The sequence below is a fragment of the Budorcas taxicolor genome, chromosome 8 (assembly GCF_023091745.1).
Source record: "Budorcas taxicolor isolate Tak-1 chromosome 8, Takin1.1, whole genome shotgun sequence".
NCBI lineage: Eukaryota > Metazoa > Chordata > Mammalia > Artiodactyla > Bovidae > Budorcas > Budorcas taxicolor.
Window position 1 is genome coordinate 3,797,249 of NC_068917.1, and position 15,494 is coordinate 3,812,742.

Sequence of the window (15,494 nt, forward strand, 5' to 3'; positions counted from 1 at the left end):
TGAAGCAGGCACATGTTCGATTTCTGGATCAGGAAGAACTCGAGGAGGGCATGGCAATCCACTCCAGTATTCTTGCCTGGAGAATCCCATGGGCAGAGGAGCCTGGCAGGCTACAGTCCATGGGGTCACAAAAAGTAGGACACAATTTAGTGACTAAACAGCAGCATCAGCTGGTTTGTCTTCCTATGTTACATGGAAATGTTAGCATTCTTGTGAATCTCTTTAAACTATTGTATAAATTGGGCTCATAAAGTAATGAGTCAGTAATGCTGAGGCAGAGAAAAACATAGATGACACCTATATTTTTGTGATGCTAAATTAGTCCTTTACCAAAACTACTGCTCAAATGTAGCAAAATCTTGCTTCTAAAGGATCAGAACAATTCTTTCGTACAGGCTGGTCATGAAAGAAGCTGACTACAGATTTGTCAGAGGTCTGTTGGCTACGGAAGGGGAACAGATGACTTTTCACATCTTTCCAGATCTTTCCAAATGCTGAATGAGACACCTGTAGAGAGGGTGCAATCTCTCCAGGGGGATGCCTGCCAAGGACCTGACTTCCCCCATCTGGGGACAACACGAAAAGGCAAAGGGAGAAGTTAGGGGACCTGGGTCATGGCTATCATATGCACAAACGAGCACTGTCGTTTGCTTCAGTCGCTAACTCATGTTCGGATCTTTGTGACCCCATGGACTGTAGCACCCCAGGCTCCTCTGTCCATGGGATTTCCCAGGCAAGAATACTGTAATGGGCTGCTATTTCCTTCTCCAAGGGATCCTCCCAACCCAGGGATCAAACCAGTGTCTCTTACTTGGCCGGTGGTTTCTTTACCGCTAAGCCGCCAAGGTAGACCAATAGGTCAGCACAGGCCTTATATAAATTATGAATTTCAACTAATGTCTTTTTAAGTGTTGCATAAGTCAGTCCATGCCTCTTGCAAAATGATGTAACTGAAAACCTAAGGAGAAAGTCCTATGTCAATGTTTAGATGAAACTGTTATATTTTTTCAGTGTCTCATAAAATGGTTTGGATTTCTGAAGCTCTCAGAAAAACGTGTGTTGTCTTTCAAATCACCATCAGGGAGGAATATCCTATGACTGGAAGAGGCTGCAGAGAGTACTCAGTCCAAATATTCAGGCAAATGGTACAAAACTCCACACCTGGGAAGAGATGGGGTGAGGTCTCTGCACCATTCTTGGGGAATTAGGGACCCAGAATCAAGTACCAGTTTGCCCAAGAATTGACATTCTAGCAGCAAAGAAAATGAGTGTCATGAGTGCTGTTTAAACGTCTTTTCCCACATGATTTAGAGGTGCCCATGCTGTTTTATTTTATGAAGGAACTCATTTCAGATGATACTATCTTCTTGAAAGCCACGCACCTAGTAGGTCCCGAAGCCAGACGGAAGAAGGCCCTCCTCTACCCCGCGCACACGCCCGCCCTCCGCTCCTCTCAGAGCACCAGGGCCGCCTGCGTTCACTGCGGGGCTGCTCCCCTTGCAGGCCCTCAGCTGTCTCTTGCTCTGTCCTTGCAGGGAGCAGGCACTGATGAGAGCTGCCTCATTGAGATATTAGCTTCGAGAACAAATGGAGAAATTTTCCAGATGCGAGAAGCCTACTATTTGCGTAAGGAAATATACACTTGTACATATGTTTTACATTATAAACTTTATACTTTTCAAATAACAGGCAAAATATTCCAGTTTATATATTTTAAAGAATTATCTAAGACAGTCACACGTGAGATATCACTTACACAAGACTAATGAATTGTCTAAGTAGAGTTGGTGATTAGGGCACTAAAAACAAAGCAATTCCAAGATAATTGAGTGAAGCAAAGTTTCCAGGAAAATAACAATGAGTTTCTACAAGGTGGACTTTAGTTTAGGACAGCGAGCACTCAGGACGGTGGTTCAGGGAGACCTTGTCTCTCACCCAAGAGGGACAGTTATGAAGACAGAACAAAGCAAAATGTAATTATCACTCAGTGAATTCTACAAATATAGGCAACAACTTCACTTTTCATAAACCTCATAATCACTGAATCCACCTCAGAATCTGATTTTTATGCATTTTAAAAGCGGAAAGGTTAACGACTTTCATATTCAAAAAAGCTTTAAGACCTTAAGTTCCATTGCATCATTGTGACATTGAGAGTGAACAAAATGTTCCAGACAATCAGCTCCATCGCACTCAAACAAAAACAAGACTTTCCCCGGGGGAGAGAATTAAGACCCTTCACTGAAAATATTAACACGGGACAAAGACTTGGGGGACCACTGGACCAGGCCGTGGGCCAAGGAAAGAGAAGACAGAGCCCTGAACTTTAAGGGTTACAGAATGTGAAATGATTCTCAGTGTTGTTTTCAATTTTGGAATAGAGATAGTATTTTTATAAGAAAGTAGACTTGGGCCTGTGTTATTGTTGGGATCAGTTTTGTTGGGTGGACTGTTCATGGGCCTCACGCGAGTAGAAGGTGGTAGAAGACCAAGAAATGTCACCCTATGGGAGCAGCACTGACCTCTGCGAACACAGGGAGGCGCGGTTCCATCGTGACTAACCCTTCCACGTGGGTGTGCTCTCCCCCAGAATATAGCCGTGACCTGCAGGAGGACATCTACTCAGAGACCTCAGGACACTTCAGAGACATGCTCGTGAGCTTGGTCCAGGTAAGAGATTCCTAGATTTGCTCCACTTTGCACTACTGAAATGTTTCATTTTCAAAAAATAGGACAGGAAACTCCAGTAATAACAGTTACTGAATGCCAGTAAATTCAAGGCACTACAATGGAAATTTGGGTTGAATATAGAGACAAACCAGTATGAATGAGACACCATCTCTGTCCTCAAAACAGTCTACTCTAAGTCAAATGATCATAGTTTTAGATAAATGCATGGCTGATTATATATGACAAGGGAACCAACAGGCTGACAATGTTACAGTTACAATTAGAATGTGCACACCGTCTAAGGCATCAGGAACCCAGGACCCACCCAGCTGGTGAACAGTCAGAACCACCAGATGAAATACAAGAAACTGGGATTCAGGAGCCTCCCATATGACTTCAATTTAAGAGATTCTGGTTTATTGAAAACAAAAACTAGTTTTCCCTCCTTAGTACAAGTGTTAATCATTCAGTCATGTCTGACTCCTCTGTCCATGGAATTAACCAGGCAAGAATACTGCAGTGAACTTTCATTTCCCTCTCCAGGGGATCTTTCCCACCCAGAGATCAAACTTGTGTCTCCTGCATTGCAGGGGGATTCTTTACCATCTGAGCCACCAGGGGGCGCTCCGTAGCAGCTCTTTATGTCTGTAATTCCAGCTTCTGCTTGAGTTTGTATTGAGCGAATTGTTCAGACACAGCCTCAGTGTCTGATGACATGGCGCAGGAAGCCAGAGGCTTGAATTTAGACAAGCAAAGTTGCCACTGTCCCTCTGTGTCACTAGTCAGATTGCTGACCAGCCATCTTCTAGCAGGGAGTAGTGGATGGAATTCCTGATGTTCCAGCCCAGGTTACAGAACTTACCAAATGAGAGAGAATAAGCGGACATCGGCTCAGGGAAAACTACAGAAATCTCCCACCCATTCTGGAAAATAGTGACAGTGTTAGTTGCTCAGTCATGACCAACTCTTTTGCAACCCCATGGACCATAGACTACCAGACTCCTCTGTCCATGGGATTCTCCAGGCAAAAATACTGGAGTGGGTTGCCATTTCCTCCTCCAGTATCAAACCTGTGTCTCCCACATTGGAGGCATATTCCTTGCTGTCTGAGCCACCAGGAAATTCCATGGTAGACAGACCCACAGCCATATACTAATTTTTCTTTCTGAAACTGAAGGTTCAAATCTGTAGTTTGGAAGATTTTTTTTTTGATTCTACAAAACTTTGTTTTTAAAAAATGGGCAGTTTTATGTAGTACTTTGCATGAGAAAGGTAAAAATTAAGAATTATTTCTATCCTGGCTAGAACTAGTCTGTGTATAGCAAAGAGTTAAAATGAGAAAACAACTATTGACAATGATTTTTTTCCTTTAAAATACCAACGGCAGTGTGCAAATTTAAATACCTACTTTATTTTCCTTCTTAAACTTCAATTTTGTTATCATTCTCATCCAGGGTAGCTTCACATATCCAATCAAATGTGTGTTTATTGTGATTAAAAGCTTCATATTGTACTTCACAGTATTTGGTACCATTCAGTTAAAAAAATGAATAAATACATCAGCCTGATTTTAACACCAACGGAGAATTTCATTCATTGCCAAGCACCAAGAATTTTAATTTTTTAAACTTTTTTTGTGCCCAAGTTACTGTCATTTTTATTTTTTTAATATAAATTTATTTTAATTGGAGATTAATTACTTTACAATATTATATTGGTTTTGCCATACATCAACATGAATCTGCCACAGGTATACACGTGTTCCCCATACTGAACCCCCCTCCCTCCTCCCTCCCCGTACCATCCCTCTGGGTCATCCCAGTGCACCAGCCCCAAGCATCCTGTATCCTGCATCAAACCTGGACTGGCGATTTGTTTCATATATGATATTATACATGTTTCAATGCCATTCTCCCAAATCATCCCACCCTCTCCCTCTCCCACAGAGTCCAAAAGACTGTTCTACACATCTGTGTCTCTTTTGCTGTCTCGCATACAGGGTTATCGTTATCATCTTTCTAAATTCCATATATATGCGTTAGTATACTGTATTGGTCTGTTTCTTTCTGGCTTACTTCACTCTATATAATAGGCTCCAGTTTCATCCACCTCATTAGAACTGATTCAAATGTGTTCTTTTTAATAGCTGAGTAATATTCCATTGTGTATATGTGCCACAGCTTTCTTATCCATTCGTCTGCTGATGGGCATCTAGGTTGCTTCCATGTCCTGGCTATTATAAACAGTGCTGCAATGAACATTGGGGTACACGCGTCTCTTTCAATTCTGGTTTCCTCGGTGTGTATGCCCAGCAGTCGGATTGCTGGGTCATAAGGCAGTTCTATTTCCAGTTTTTTAAGGAATCTCCGCACTGTTCTCCATAGTGGCTGTACTAGTTTGCATTCCCACCAATAGTGTAAGAGGGTTCCCTTTTCTCCACACCCTCTCCAGCATTTATTGCTTGTAGACTTTTGGGTCGCAGCCATTCTGACTGGTGTGAAATGGTACCTCATTGTGGTTTTCATTTGCATTTCTCTGATAATGAGTGATGTTGAGCATCTTTTCATGTGTTTGTTAGCCATCCATATGTCTTCTTTGGAGAAATGTCTATTTAGTTCTTTGGCCCATTTTTTTGATTGGGTTGTTTATTTTTCTGGGATTGAGCTGCAGGAGCTGCTTGTATATTTTTGAGATTAGTTGTTTGTCAGTTGCTTCATTTGCTATTATTCTCTCCCATTCTGAAGGCTGTCTTTTCACCTTCAGAGATTCTGCTCTCTAGGATGATAACATCAATAGAGAACACAGAGCTTGGCTTTATATTGCCCAACAGGAGGCTTCTGTGTGAGCTTCTGTATGTCCGACTCTATGACCCCATTGACTTGCAGTCCATGGAATGCTCCAGGGCAGAATACTGGAGTGGGTAGCCTTTCCCTTCTCCAGGGGATCTTCCCAACCCAGATCGAACCCAGATCTCCTGCATTGCAGGAGATTTACCAGATTCTTTACCAGATGGCAGATTCTTTACTAGCTGAGCCACAGGGAAGCCCAGGAATATGGGAGTGGGTAGCCTATCCCTTCTCCAGTGGATCATCCCACCAGAATTGAACTGTGGTATCCTGCATGCAGGTGGATTCTTTACCAACTGAGCTACAAGCCTATTTAAATTTGTGACAGAAGTTGAGTCTTTTTATGTGAAAAAAGTTTTTAATAATCATTATTAATAGTAAAAAATAATCTCATTTGGCAAAGCGTCAATCGAATATTTTCTAACTTATAAATGTTGTAAGATTAGTTACAAGATTCTCTCAACTTAGAAGGGTCATCATTTCTTGGCTTTCCAGGACTAACACTCCATAATGTAAATTAAAGCAACAGTTTCCAGTCAGAAATTCATATTGGCATTAGTACTGCCCCAACAGAATAAAGAAATCAGTGCTGCTATAAATCCACAAGTTGCATCTAAGGGCAAACATATCTTTATTTTCTTAGTATCCAAACAGAAATGTATTTCAATTTGTTAAAGAAAAATATAAGTAGGGTAAAAATGCATTCTGTAAAGACTATTTTGTATTCCACTAGGGCTATATCTCAGTCCAGACTCTCCTTCCAAGTCTGGCTTCTTTTCTCTCTGGTCCACAGTTGATCCCACAGTAACATGGCGCCTGCTTTGTAAATAAGTTTATTTGTACCATTTCTTAAGATTCCACATATAAGTGGTATCATGTGATATCTGTCCTTCTCTGACTCACCTCCACCCAGTAGGACAATCTCCAGTCCCTTCTGCACTGCTGCAGATGGCATTATTCCATCATCCTTACGGCTGAGTAGTGTTCCGCCATGCGTATGCACCGCGTCTTCTGTATCCGTTCCTCTGTTGACGGACACAGGCTGTTTCCATGTCCTGCTATTGTGACTAGTGCTGCAGGGAACACTGGGGTGCATGTATCTTTTTGATATGTATACATGTATAATTGAATCACTTTGCTATACACCTGAAATTAACACAACGTTATAAATCAACTAAACACCAACAACAAAAAATTTAAGGCAAAAAGCAAAGATAACTGCTGGTCCGCATCTCAGAGCCAGCTGAGGGAAGCGTGCTGACGGCACCTCCTCCTTGGAAGCTCAGACGGGCCCTGTGGCTGGGCCGACACTTCACGTCTGCTGAGTAAGAGCCCAGCCTGAAAACAGGGAAGCACAATGGTAAACGAGATTGTTTCCACCTCGTCTGACTCCTCTCCACTTCTGTTTCTATTTGGTGAAATTCCAGTGATCAAGTGCGCTGCCTCTCAGAATCTCTGCCATTCTTCAAAGGCTGAGCTACAAAACACCTAAAAGTAACTGATACCCAAGAATGAGGATTTTTATAAAGCAAGTGCTCTATATTTCAGGAAAAACAAACAGTTCTGAAAATTAAACATGAGAGAAAATAAGTCACAAAGGGAAAAAATCAGTGCACAATATTTCCCCTTAGCAAAACTGCAGTTCCTTTTTCCTGAAATTAAACAATAATGCTTTATTTTTTATAGAGTACACATGTATATGCAATAATATTATCTGTATAGACATACATATTTTGAAATAACACACAATTTGTTTTATCACTGGCTTTCACCTGATTTTGATTATGACTTTACAGGATAAAGTATTACTTCTGAAGTTCAATTTCTATAGTTGGAACTTGAGTGTGTGTGTGTTTAACCTTAAAATAGCTTTTCAGAGCATTAAAATTGTCCTTTCAACATAGAATATCAAAAATGGGGAGAGTTCTACATTTTATAAGAAGCCAAGGAAAATTAATAATGTGTACTTAAATATTATATATTTAAGAGGTTTCACAGTATATTTCTCTTAAAATGTAAAACATACCTTATGAGTATAACACAGATTTTACAGAAGTTACTTAACTCACAATTGAAACTGGATATAAGAAACTTATCAAAGCCATAGTAAAATATCCTTTACTAATAGTCTTTTTCAAGATCAGGAGTCCTGTGGAATGCTTAGTAAAATGTACAATTTCTCATAAATTTTTAAATTTGACCACTGGCTTCTGATTTCTACACTCATGACTCATTTTGGAACTCCTAGTTTAGGATTTGAATCCATAAACTTAGAGCACTGGAAAAATGTGAAAAGTGAGTTAGGGAACTGATGAAGTCCAGCATGTCCGCTGACCACGAACTCTGGTATATCCCATGCCAGAGAATCTGTCTAGATATTCACAGAAAGGAAATGGAATTGCATCCTACAGGGTTGTGAAACTGCAGGTAGATAATAACTGAAACAGCCAGCTGACTGAGAGGCTGTCACAGGACCATGACCCTTCTCTCCCCCCAGTTGGGATCCTTGTTCTCTGCCTCAAGCTCTCTCCATAGATAGATGATAGACAAATAGGTAGATTAGGTAGATTCCTTAGATAGATGATGACCGATGATAAATGATACATAGAAAATAGACTCACGCTCAAACCCATGTCCATTGAGTTGGAGATGCCATCCAGCCACCTCATCCTCTGTCGTCCCCTTATTCCTCCTGCCTTCAATCTTTCCCAGCATCAGGGTCTTTTCCAGTGATTCAGATCTTCACATCAAGTGACCAAAGTGTTGGAGCTTCAGCTTCAGCATCAGTTCTTCCAGTGAAAGCAGTTCAGTTCAGTTCAGCCGCTCAGTCGTGTCTGACTCTTTGGGACCCCATGGACCTCTCTGTCCATCACCAACTCCGAGAGTTTACTCAAACTCATGTCCATTGAGTAGGTGATGCCATCCAACGATCTCATCCTCTGTCATCCCCTTCTCCTCCCACCTTCAATCTTTCCCAGCATCAGGGTCTTTTCAATGAGTCAGTTCTTCACATCAGGTGGCCAAAGTATTGGAGTTCCAGCTTCAGCATCAGTCCTTCCAATGAATATTCAGGACCAATTTCCTTTAGGATTGACTGGTCTGATCTCCTTGCAGTCCAAGGGACTCTCAAGAGTCTTCTCCAACACCACAGTTCAAAAGCATCAGTTCTTTAGCTTCCAATTAAAATAAATAAATTTATTTAAAAACAAAAAAAAAGCATCAGTTCTTCAGCCCTCAGCCTTCCTTATGGGCCAACTCTCACATGCATACATGACTCTATGGACCTTTGTCAGCGAAGTAACGTCTCCCCTGTTTAATATGCTATCTAGGTTTGTCATAGCTTTTCTTCCAAGGAGGAAGCATCTTTTAATTTCTTGGTTGCAGTCTCCATTGCAGTGATTTTGGAGCCCAATAAAATAGATGATGATAGGGAGAAAATAGAAATATAGATGATAGGTAAACAGATATATTAGATTCCTTAGATACAAGATGATAGAAGGTAGAGAGGTAGAAAGTAGATAGAGAGATGACAGATACTGTTTGTAAAACAAGCAGGTATTATCTATGTATCTTTGCCTCTCAACTCTGCTATAAGTCAGTGTGTTTCCTTGGGTTTATCATTTTGCTTTCTTGAGATTCCAGAGACATACTCCGTAAATTAATGGTCATGAAACCATTCTTCTCTCTGTTCCCTCCCTGTGCCCATGTTCTAAAATTCTCCAACAGTTATAATCACATCCACCTCCTCCCTCTGCATCTTCACTTTGAGAATCAAAGGAAAGACTGTCCATGGACATTCAGACACACTTGGGGTTTTTTTGAGAATTAATAGAGAGTGGGGATTGGAAGCTTGAAGGTATTCATGAAACGTGAAGTGTTTAAATTATTGTCATATTTTCTGGGAAAGAAGTGCTTTTACTTAATCTACAAACAATTTTCCAACAGGGCTATTTCTAATAAGAAAACCACTCGACCAGAACACGTTCTTCTTGAAATGAATGCCAATCACTGAACTTAAATTCACAGCACTTCCTCTGCTCTGCTTCTATTAAACCAGACTTACGGGAGATCTCATTATCTGTCAAATAATGAAGAATTAGTCACTTAGAGGTTACTTAATCCGCATGCATGATCACACACAGATGACAAGTGTCTCCACAGAGGGGAAGAGGGTCATCTGCCAGGAGTCCCCTCTGCTGCTCCACAGGCGGCTGCCCTGGGGCCTCCGGCGACCCACTACCTGCAGCCCCCGGGACCAGCTGCAGGCACTGTGCTTGCTCCCGACTCTTCTGGCTAGACTTGAACCCCCTTAATTTCTTCCTGTCACGAGTTTATTCTGTTCCTAACCCAAATGTCTGTTTATGCCATTTCTCTGGCATTTGCATCCCCTAACAGGCTACTGTCCTAACTTGGGCTTTTCATGTGACCAAATCTGCTTGGTGGGAAAAGCTACATCACACATTAGCTGATTGACATTTTCTTAATCTACCCATCTGCTTAAAGTGCTTTTGGCAATTAACTGCACAAAGAAGTACACATATGGGCCCCATTTCAAGGTAAATGTCCAAAATTCTTACCTCTCAAAAAAATATCAGATGCACAGAACTGCAGAAAATTCTTAAATATTTCTCACAACTTAGCTACATCGTGTGATTGGAAATCACTGAAAACACTTCAGTGATCCAGAAAATCTTCCCATCTCTACCAACTGATGTTTAACTTCTGTGACATCGAAGGTATTTATCTTTCCTTCCTTCGTGTAGTATTGATTCAGTGAGTATTCATCAAAAGCCTTCAGTGTGCCAAGGACAACTGGGAATTATCAAAAAAGGCAAAGACCCCAGTCTTAAGAAGCTTGCATTTTAGGGGGGAGATGCAAACAGGAGGAAGCTAATAAATCGGTGCATTTCCCAGCATGTTAGCTGATGAAGAATACAGCAGGGGAGGGGATGGTGGGTCAGTTAAGAGGTGCCACAGCTCAGTCAGAGCAAATTCCACTGAGAAGATGAGCCTCAGTTGGTTAATGTATAGCCCTTCCTCTGTTTCACTTTGGTCAGAAGCAGGTAACCTCTGATGATGGTCTGGCCTCACCTCTGCTCTCACTGAAGAATCCCCTCATGTCCCGCTGTGTCCCCCACACGGTTCCAGCCACTGTGGTCTGCCTCATGGCCCGGGGCTGCCAAAGGGTCTGCCTGCTGTGGCCATAAGCCCCTCCACCTGTCAGGGTCCCCTGTGTGCTTCCCAGCCAGCAGTCAGGGTTCTCCATCAGGAGCGGGTGAGACACTTGGGATCCTTCACGGGACTCCTGGATGCAGATCATGCACAGAGATGTCTTCAGGGCCCTCTGCCCTGTCCTGTGTCACTGAGTTCATTTGCAGAGTCCAAAAAACCGTAAGAGCAAAAGACAGGGTACTCAGTATTCCCACAAAGTTCAAAAAGCACGTTTCCTTCAGGTCTCCCAAAGGAAGCATGAGATAAACTGGGTCATCACATGTCTCTCCCACCTCTCTTTCCTCTGTGTCGTCATGACCCTCAGGGACCAGAGGACCTTGCACTGGTGAGCCCTCCTTCCCTCCTATTCGAAATGTCCTCTTAGGTCAGCTTGGCCGTGTTTGTTCTTTCCTTATATGATAAAGAGGCAGGAGTGAAACAAATATACAAAATACTCTCTTCTCACTGCACAAAATCTGGATTTCATGATTATTTTCCTGCTGCCTATGTGTGATGTTCCGTGCCAGAGGTCCATTATTAATTCATGCTTTCTTTGTGCGTTTTCCTCCTGACAACATTAAATCCTGTCTCTACCAGCCAGCCAGGCAGCAGACGCTGTTTGGAGGGAGGAGAAGATACTGCACAGAGGGCTGGCAAAGTGAAAAGCTCATCAACTCCGAAGGATTACCTCGGCTGCAAAGAAAAGACGCAAAGTGCCCACATTTTTTTAAAAGACCAGCATCTTATAAAGTATCCAAGAAATGTAGAGTAACTCTAACTAGTGATAGCACTTTCTTAGGAATCTCCAGTGTGTTTGGTGGTTCAAAGGCTTGTCACCCAGTTATCCTATGTTCAAGAGGGAGTGATATGTGTATCCACGTGGCTGGTTCACTCTGCTATACAGCAGAGACTAACACAACGTTTTAAACAACTGTTGCTGTTGTTCAGTTGCCATGTCGTGTCCAACTGTTTGTGGCACCATGAACTGTAGCACACTAGGGTCCCCTGTCCTTCAGCATCTCCCAGAGTTTGCTCAAACCCATGTCCACTGAGTGGGTGATGCCATCCAAACATCTCATCCCCTGTTGCCCCACTTCTCATCCTGCCCTGAATCTTTCCCAGCATCAGGGTCTTTTCAAATGAGTCGGCTCTTCACATCAGGTGGCCAAAGTATTGGAGCTTTGTGGATGGATGACAGTGGAGAGTTCTGACAAAATGCGGTCCCCTGGAGGAGGGAATGGCAAACCACTGCAGGATTTTTGCTGCAAGAACCCCATGAACATGAACAGTATGAAAAATCAGCCATGTTCCAATTTTAAAACAAAGGACACTTACAAAGGAAACCTGTGCTTGCTTCCCAGGGAACCAGGGAGGAAGGATACACAGACCCAGCCACGGCCACTCAGGACGCGATGGTAACTAGGACCTGGGGCAGCTGTGGGGGCTTTGTCTGGCAGCCCGGGGCTGTGGTGCTAGTGGGCGGCCCTGCGGCGTTTCAGGTGCTGTGGGAGGCCTGCCAGCAGAGGACAGGGGAACACAAGACGCTTCTGCAATTGATGCTGTGTAACAAGAGCTACCAGCAGCTGTGCCTGGGTAATGTCCTCCTGTTTTATAGCTCCTCTCCGATTATGCATAAGAAGCAAGTAGGTAACTGGGGAGAAGGGGGTGTTACAAATAGAGGAAAGCCAGTTCTCTCAAGGCACCTATTTTAGATTATATTTGTACAGACATGCCTCATCCATTAACACTGCTAAGGAAGGAAGTTTCTGTAGAATTTTATTCTTCCAGTAACTGAATTATAGCAGTTCCTGGGGTTGCAAAGAGTCGGACAGGACTTAGCGACTGAACAGCAACAACCTTTCAGTACTAAACCTTTGAAAGCCATCTCTGGTTTTGGTGAAGAACTCACATGTATCAGCTGTGTCCTGTTCAGTGTGTCACGTGTTGTCTTAAACAGAATATGCTGAACATAGGTTAATAAGTCTGGAAGGAACCAAGGTCACTGTTACTGAAACTGTGATTCACGCAAAGCTGCCATATTGGTTTTAAAGGTGCTTTCTTTGGCTTTCCCCAAACTGCTGGATACCTTTCTATTTCTCTTGTTTTTCAACTGGTTTTTTTTTTTTTTTCGGCTGCACCATGTGGCATGAGGGATCTTACTTCCCTGACCAGGGATCAAACCCGCATCCCATGGAGTGGAAGCTGGAGTCCTAGCCACTGTACCACCAGGAAAGTCCCTGCTTCTCTCATTTTTTTACAATACTTTTTTTGTTTTTTTTTTCTACTATCCATAACACAGAGAAGTCTATAATAATTTAAAAGGTGGCCCACTCCAACCCAACACTTATTTGCACATACCTACACTTTATTTGCCTTCCTGTGTATAAGCAGTCAAATCAATGCCTACATTTAAAATTTATAATATTCATAATAATCTCCTTTGAATCAATTTGTTAAAGTTTTCCAGGAATTTCAAAATATTTCTGGGCAAGACATAGTAGATGCCATTAATGAATGTTACGATGGATACTTTCGAGAGCTGCTAGTAGCAGTTGGTGAGTAATAATTTACTGGATACATCAAGGGTCGAGTAGCTCTGACTGACATAAAGATGTATTCAATTGAATTAAAGTGACTGAGTTAGTTTCCCTTGAATTTAACTATTGAGACAAGACATTTCTCTACATTCTCTGTAGAGAAAAAATACATCAGCTCCTGATACAATGGCAAGCTGATGTCTTTCATGAACCTATACTCTTCCTAAGAGCTGTCAGTGTTCATAGTAGGAAACCTTGACTTCTCAGGTCATTGGGATCTCACATCTTTAAATTCATCGCATACATGCTAATTTCCTTCCCTTGTAAAGAGGTTATGGTTTTTACCACTATTTGAAATGTTGACATTGTAATATAGTGTACAATGAGCGATCCCACAGAGAACTCACAAAATATCAGTTTTCCAGGATTATAACTGGAAAAAAAAAGCATTCTCATCGTTTCCCAAATTTTGAAAAAAAAATATGTACTATTGCTCTCAAACTTCCTTCTTTTCTCTCTGTTTTTTCCTAGTTCTCTGTATTCGAGACAAACCAGCCTATTTTGCTTACAGATTGTATAGTGCAATCCATGTAAGTATGACCCACATATTTTTAATATTTCTCCAGAAGTCATGTATACTTTCTCAAAGGACTAGTTTTACTTCAATCATTTAAATATTGATTCCCATTTTTGAGTTTGTATGCAAATATATTACCTTCAAAGCAGATATGCTCAAGTGAAAAGATATTTTACACACCAAAATGAGACCTATCAAGTAAAAATAACGCTCTGCTTTCTATATCAAATGGAGGTGCCTAAGAAGCATTTCTTAGCGCCTTTCCCCCCAGGAGGTGTGCTTCAGCATTTTTTTAGCATCTGAAGAAACTGAAAGGCCAAATGCTTTCACAGCTTCCAAAGAAACTCCCCCTCTGCCACCCCACCGCCCCGGCCACCTCATACTCAGGCAATTACACAGCGTATGGAGTCAAGCAGAAAATGTCAGAGCACTACAAACTTTCCAGCATAGCGGTTCTTTTAAACCACTTAAAAGGCAACAGCCAGACAACGATAAACTCTAAAGCTGTATTTGTAATTAAGTACAAACGTTTTTACTTTCAGGTGATAGTCAATTGCACATCCTCTGGTGCATTCATGTTCAAAGAAACAAATGCTTCCATGCCTGAGACCATGCATATTGCATTCACAACATGCATGAGACGCTGAGACACTGACAAGGTCTGATGCAAGTCGTTACACACACCACAGCCCTGAAAACTCAATGAAAATCATTCTAAAAACTCAGTAGTTGAGTAGTTTTAATAGAGTGTTTTATCCTCCAAGTGATTTTTAGAGACCAGCTTCTTAGAGGTAGCCAGAAAGTGTGGATAACATGCTAATCATCAAGAATGATTTATTTACTTATAGTTATGTACAGTGTTTTTTATTATGTACAAGAACCTCTGTATCCTCGGAACATAGGAGGAAGATTGACGCTCACAGTCCCCTGCTTCTTTGTTATTCTATTTCCAAGAAGAAAACCTGATTGGATTAAATATCTGTCTAAAAGTGTAATGGGCAAGGCTATTGAGTGACTTGAGAAAGGAAGGGCTGTCTGCTGTCACCCTGTTTGTTTAACCTATACGCTGAGCACATCATGAGAAATGCCAGGCTGGATGAGTTACAAGCTGGACTCAAGAAAGGTGGGAGAAACATCAACAACCTCAGATATGCAGATGATACCATTCTGATGGGAGAAAGTGAAGCAGAACTAAACAGCCTCTTGACGAAGGTGAAGGAAGAGAGTGAAAGAGCTGGCTTAAGACGAAGTATTAAAAAAAAACTTAGATCATGGCATCCGGCCCCATTACTGCATGGGAAAAGGTGGAAGTAGTGACAGATTTCCTCTTCTTCGGCTCTAAAATCACTGCGGATGGTCACTGCAGCCATGAAATCAGAAGACGATTGCTTCTTGGCAGGAAAGCTATGACAAACCTAGACAGTGTATCGAAAAGCAGAGACATCACTTTGCTGACGAAGGTCCGTATAGTCAAGGCTACGGTCTTCCCAGTGGTCACATATGGTTGTGAGAGCTGAATAATAAAGAAGGCAGAACACCAAACAATTGATGCCTTCAAACTGAGGCGCTGGAGAAGAGTCTTGAGAGTCCCTTGGACAGCAAGGAGATCAAACTCGTCAATCTTAAGAGAAATCAACCCGAATAATCTTTGGA

The 15,494-nt window shown here is 41.9% G+C and overlaps 1 protein-coding gene across 1 annotated transcript in view; it reads left to right on the forward strand.

Moving 5' to 3' along the window:
- Nucleotides 1-15,494, forward strand: part of ANXA10 (annexin A10) — a 43,088-nt gene that overhangs the window by 21,813 nt on the left and 5,781 nt on the right. The window contains exons 5-10 of the mRNA XM_052645224.1: nucleotides 1,536-1,626; nucleotides 2,591-2,670; nucleotides 12,089-12,142; nucleotides 12,227-12,320; nucleotides 13,187-13,282; nucleotides 13,796-13,854. Coding sequence (XP_052501184.1) covers nucleotides 1,536-1,626; nucleotides 2,591-2,670; nucleotides 12,089-12,142; nucleotides 12,227-12,320; nucleotides 13,187-13,282; nucleotides 13,796-13,854 — 474 coding nt within the window. The remainder of the gene's footprint in view (nucleotides 1-1,535; nucleotides 1,627-2,590; nucleotides 2,671-12,088; nucleotides 12,143-12,226; nucleotides 12,321-13,186; nucleotides 13,283-13,795; nucleotides 13,855-15,494) is intronic.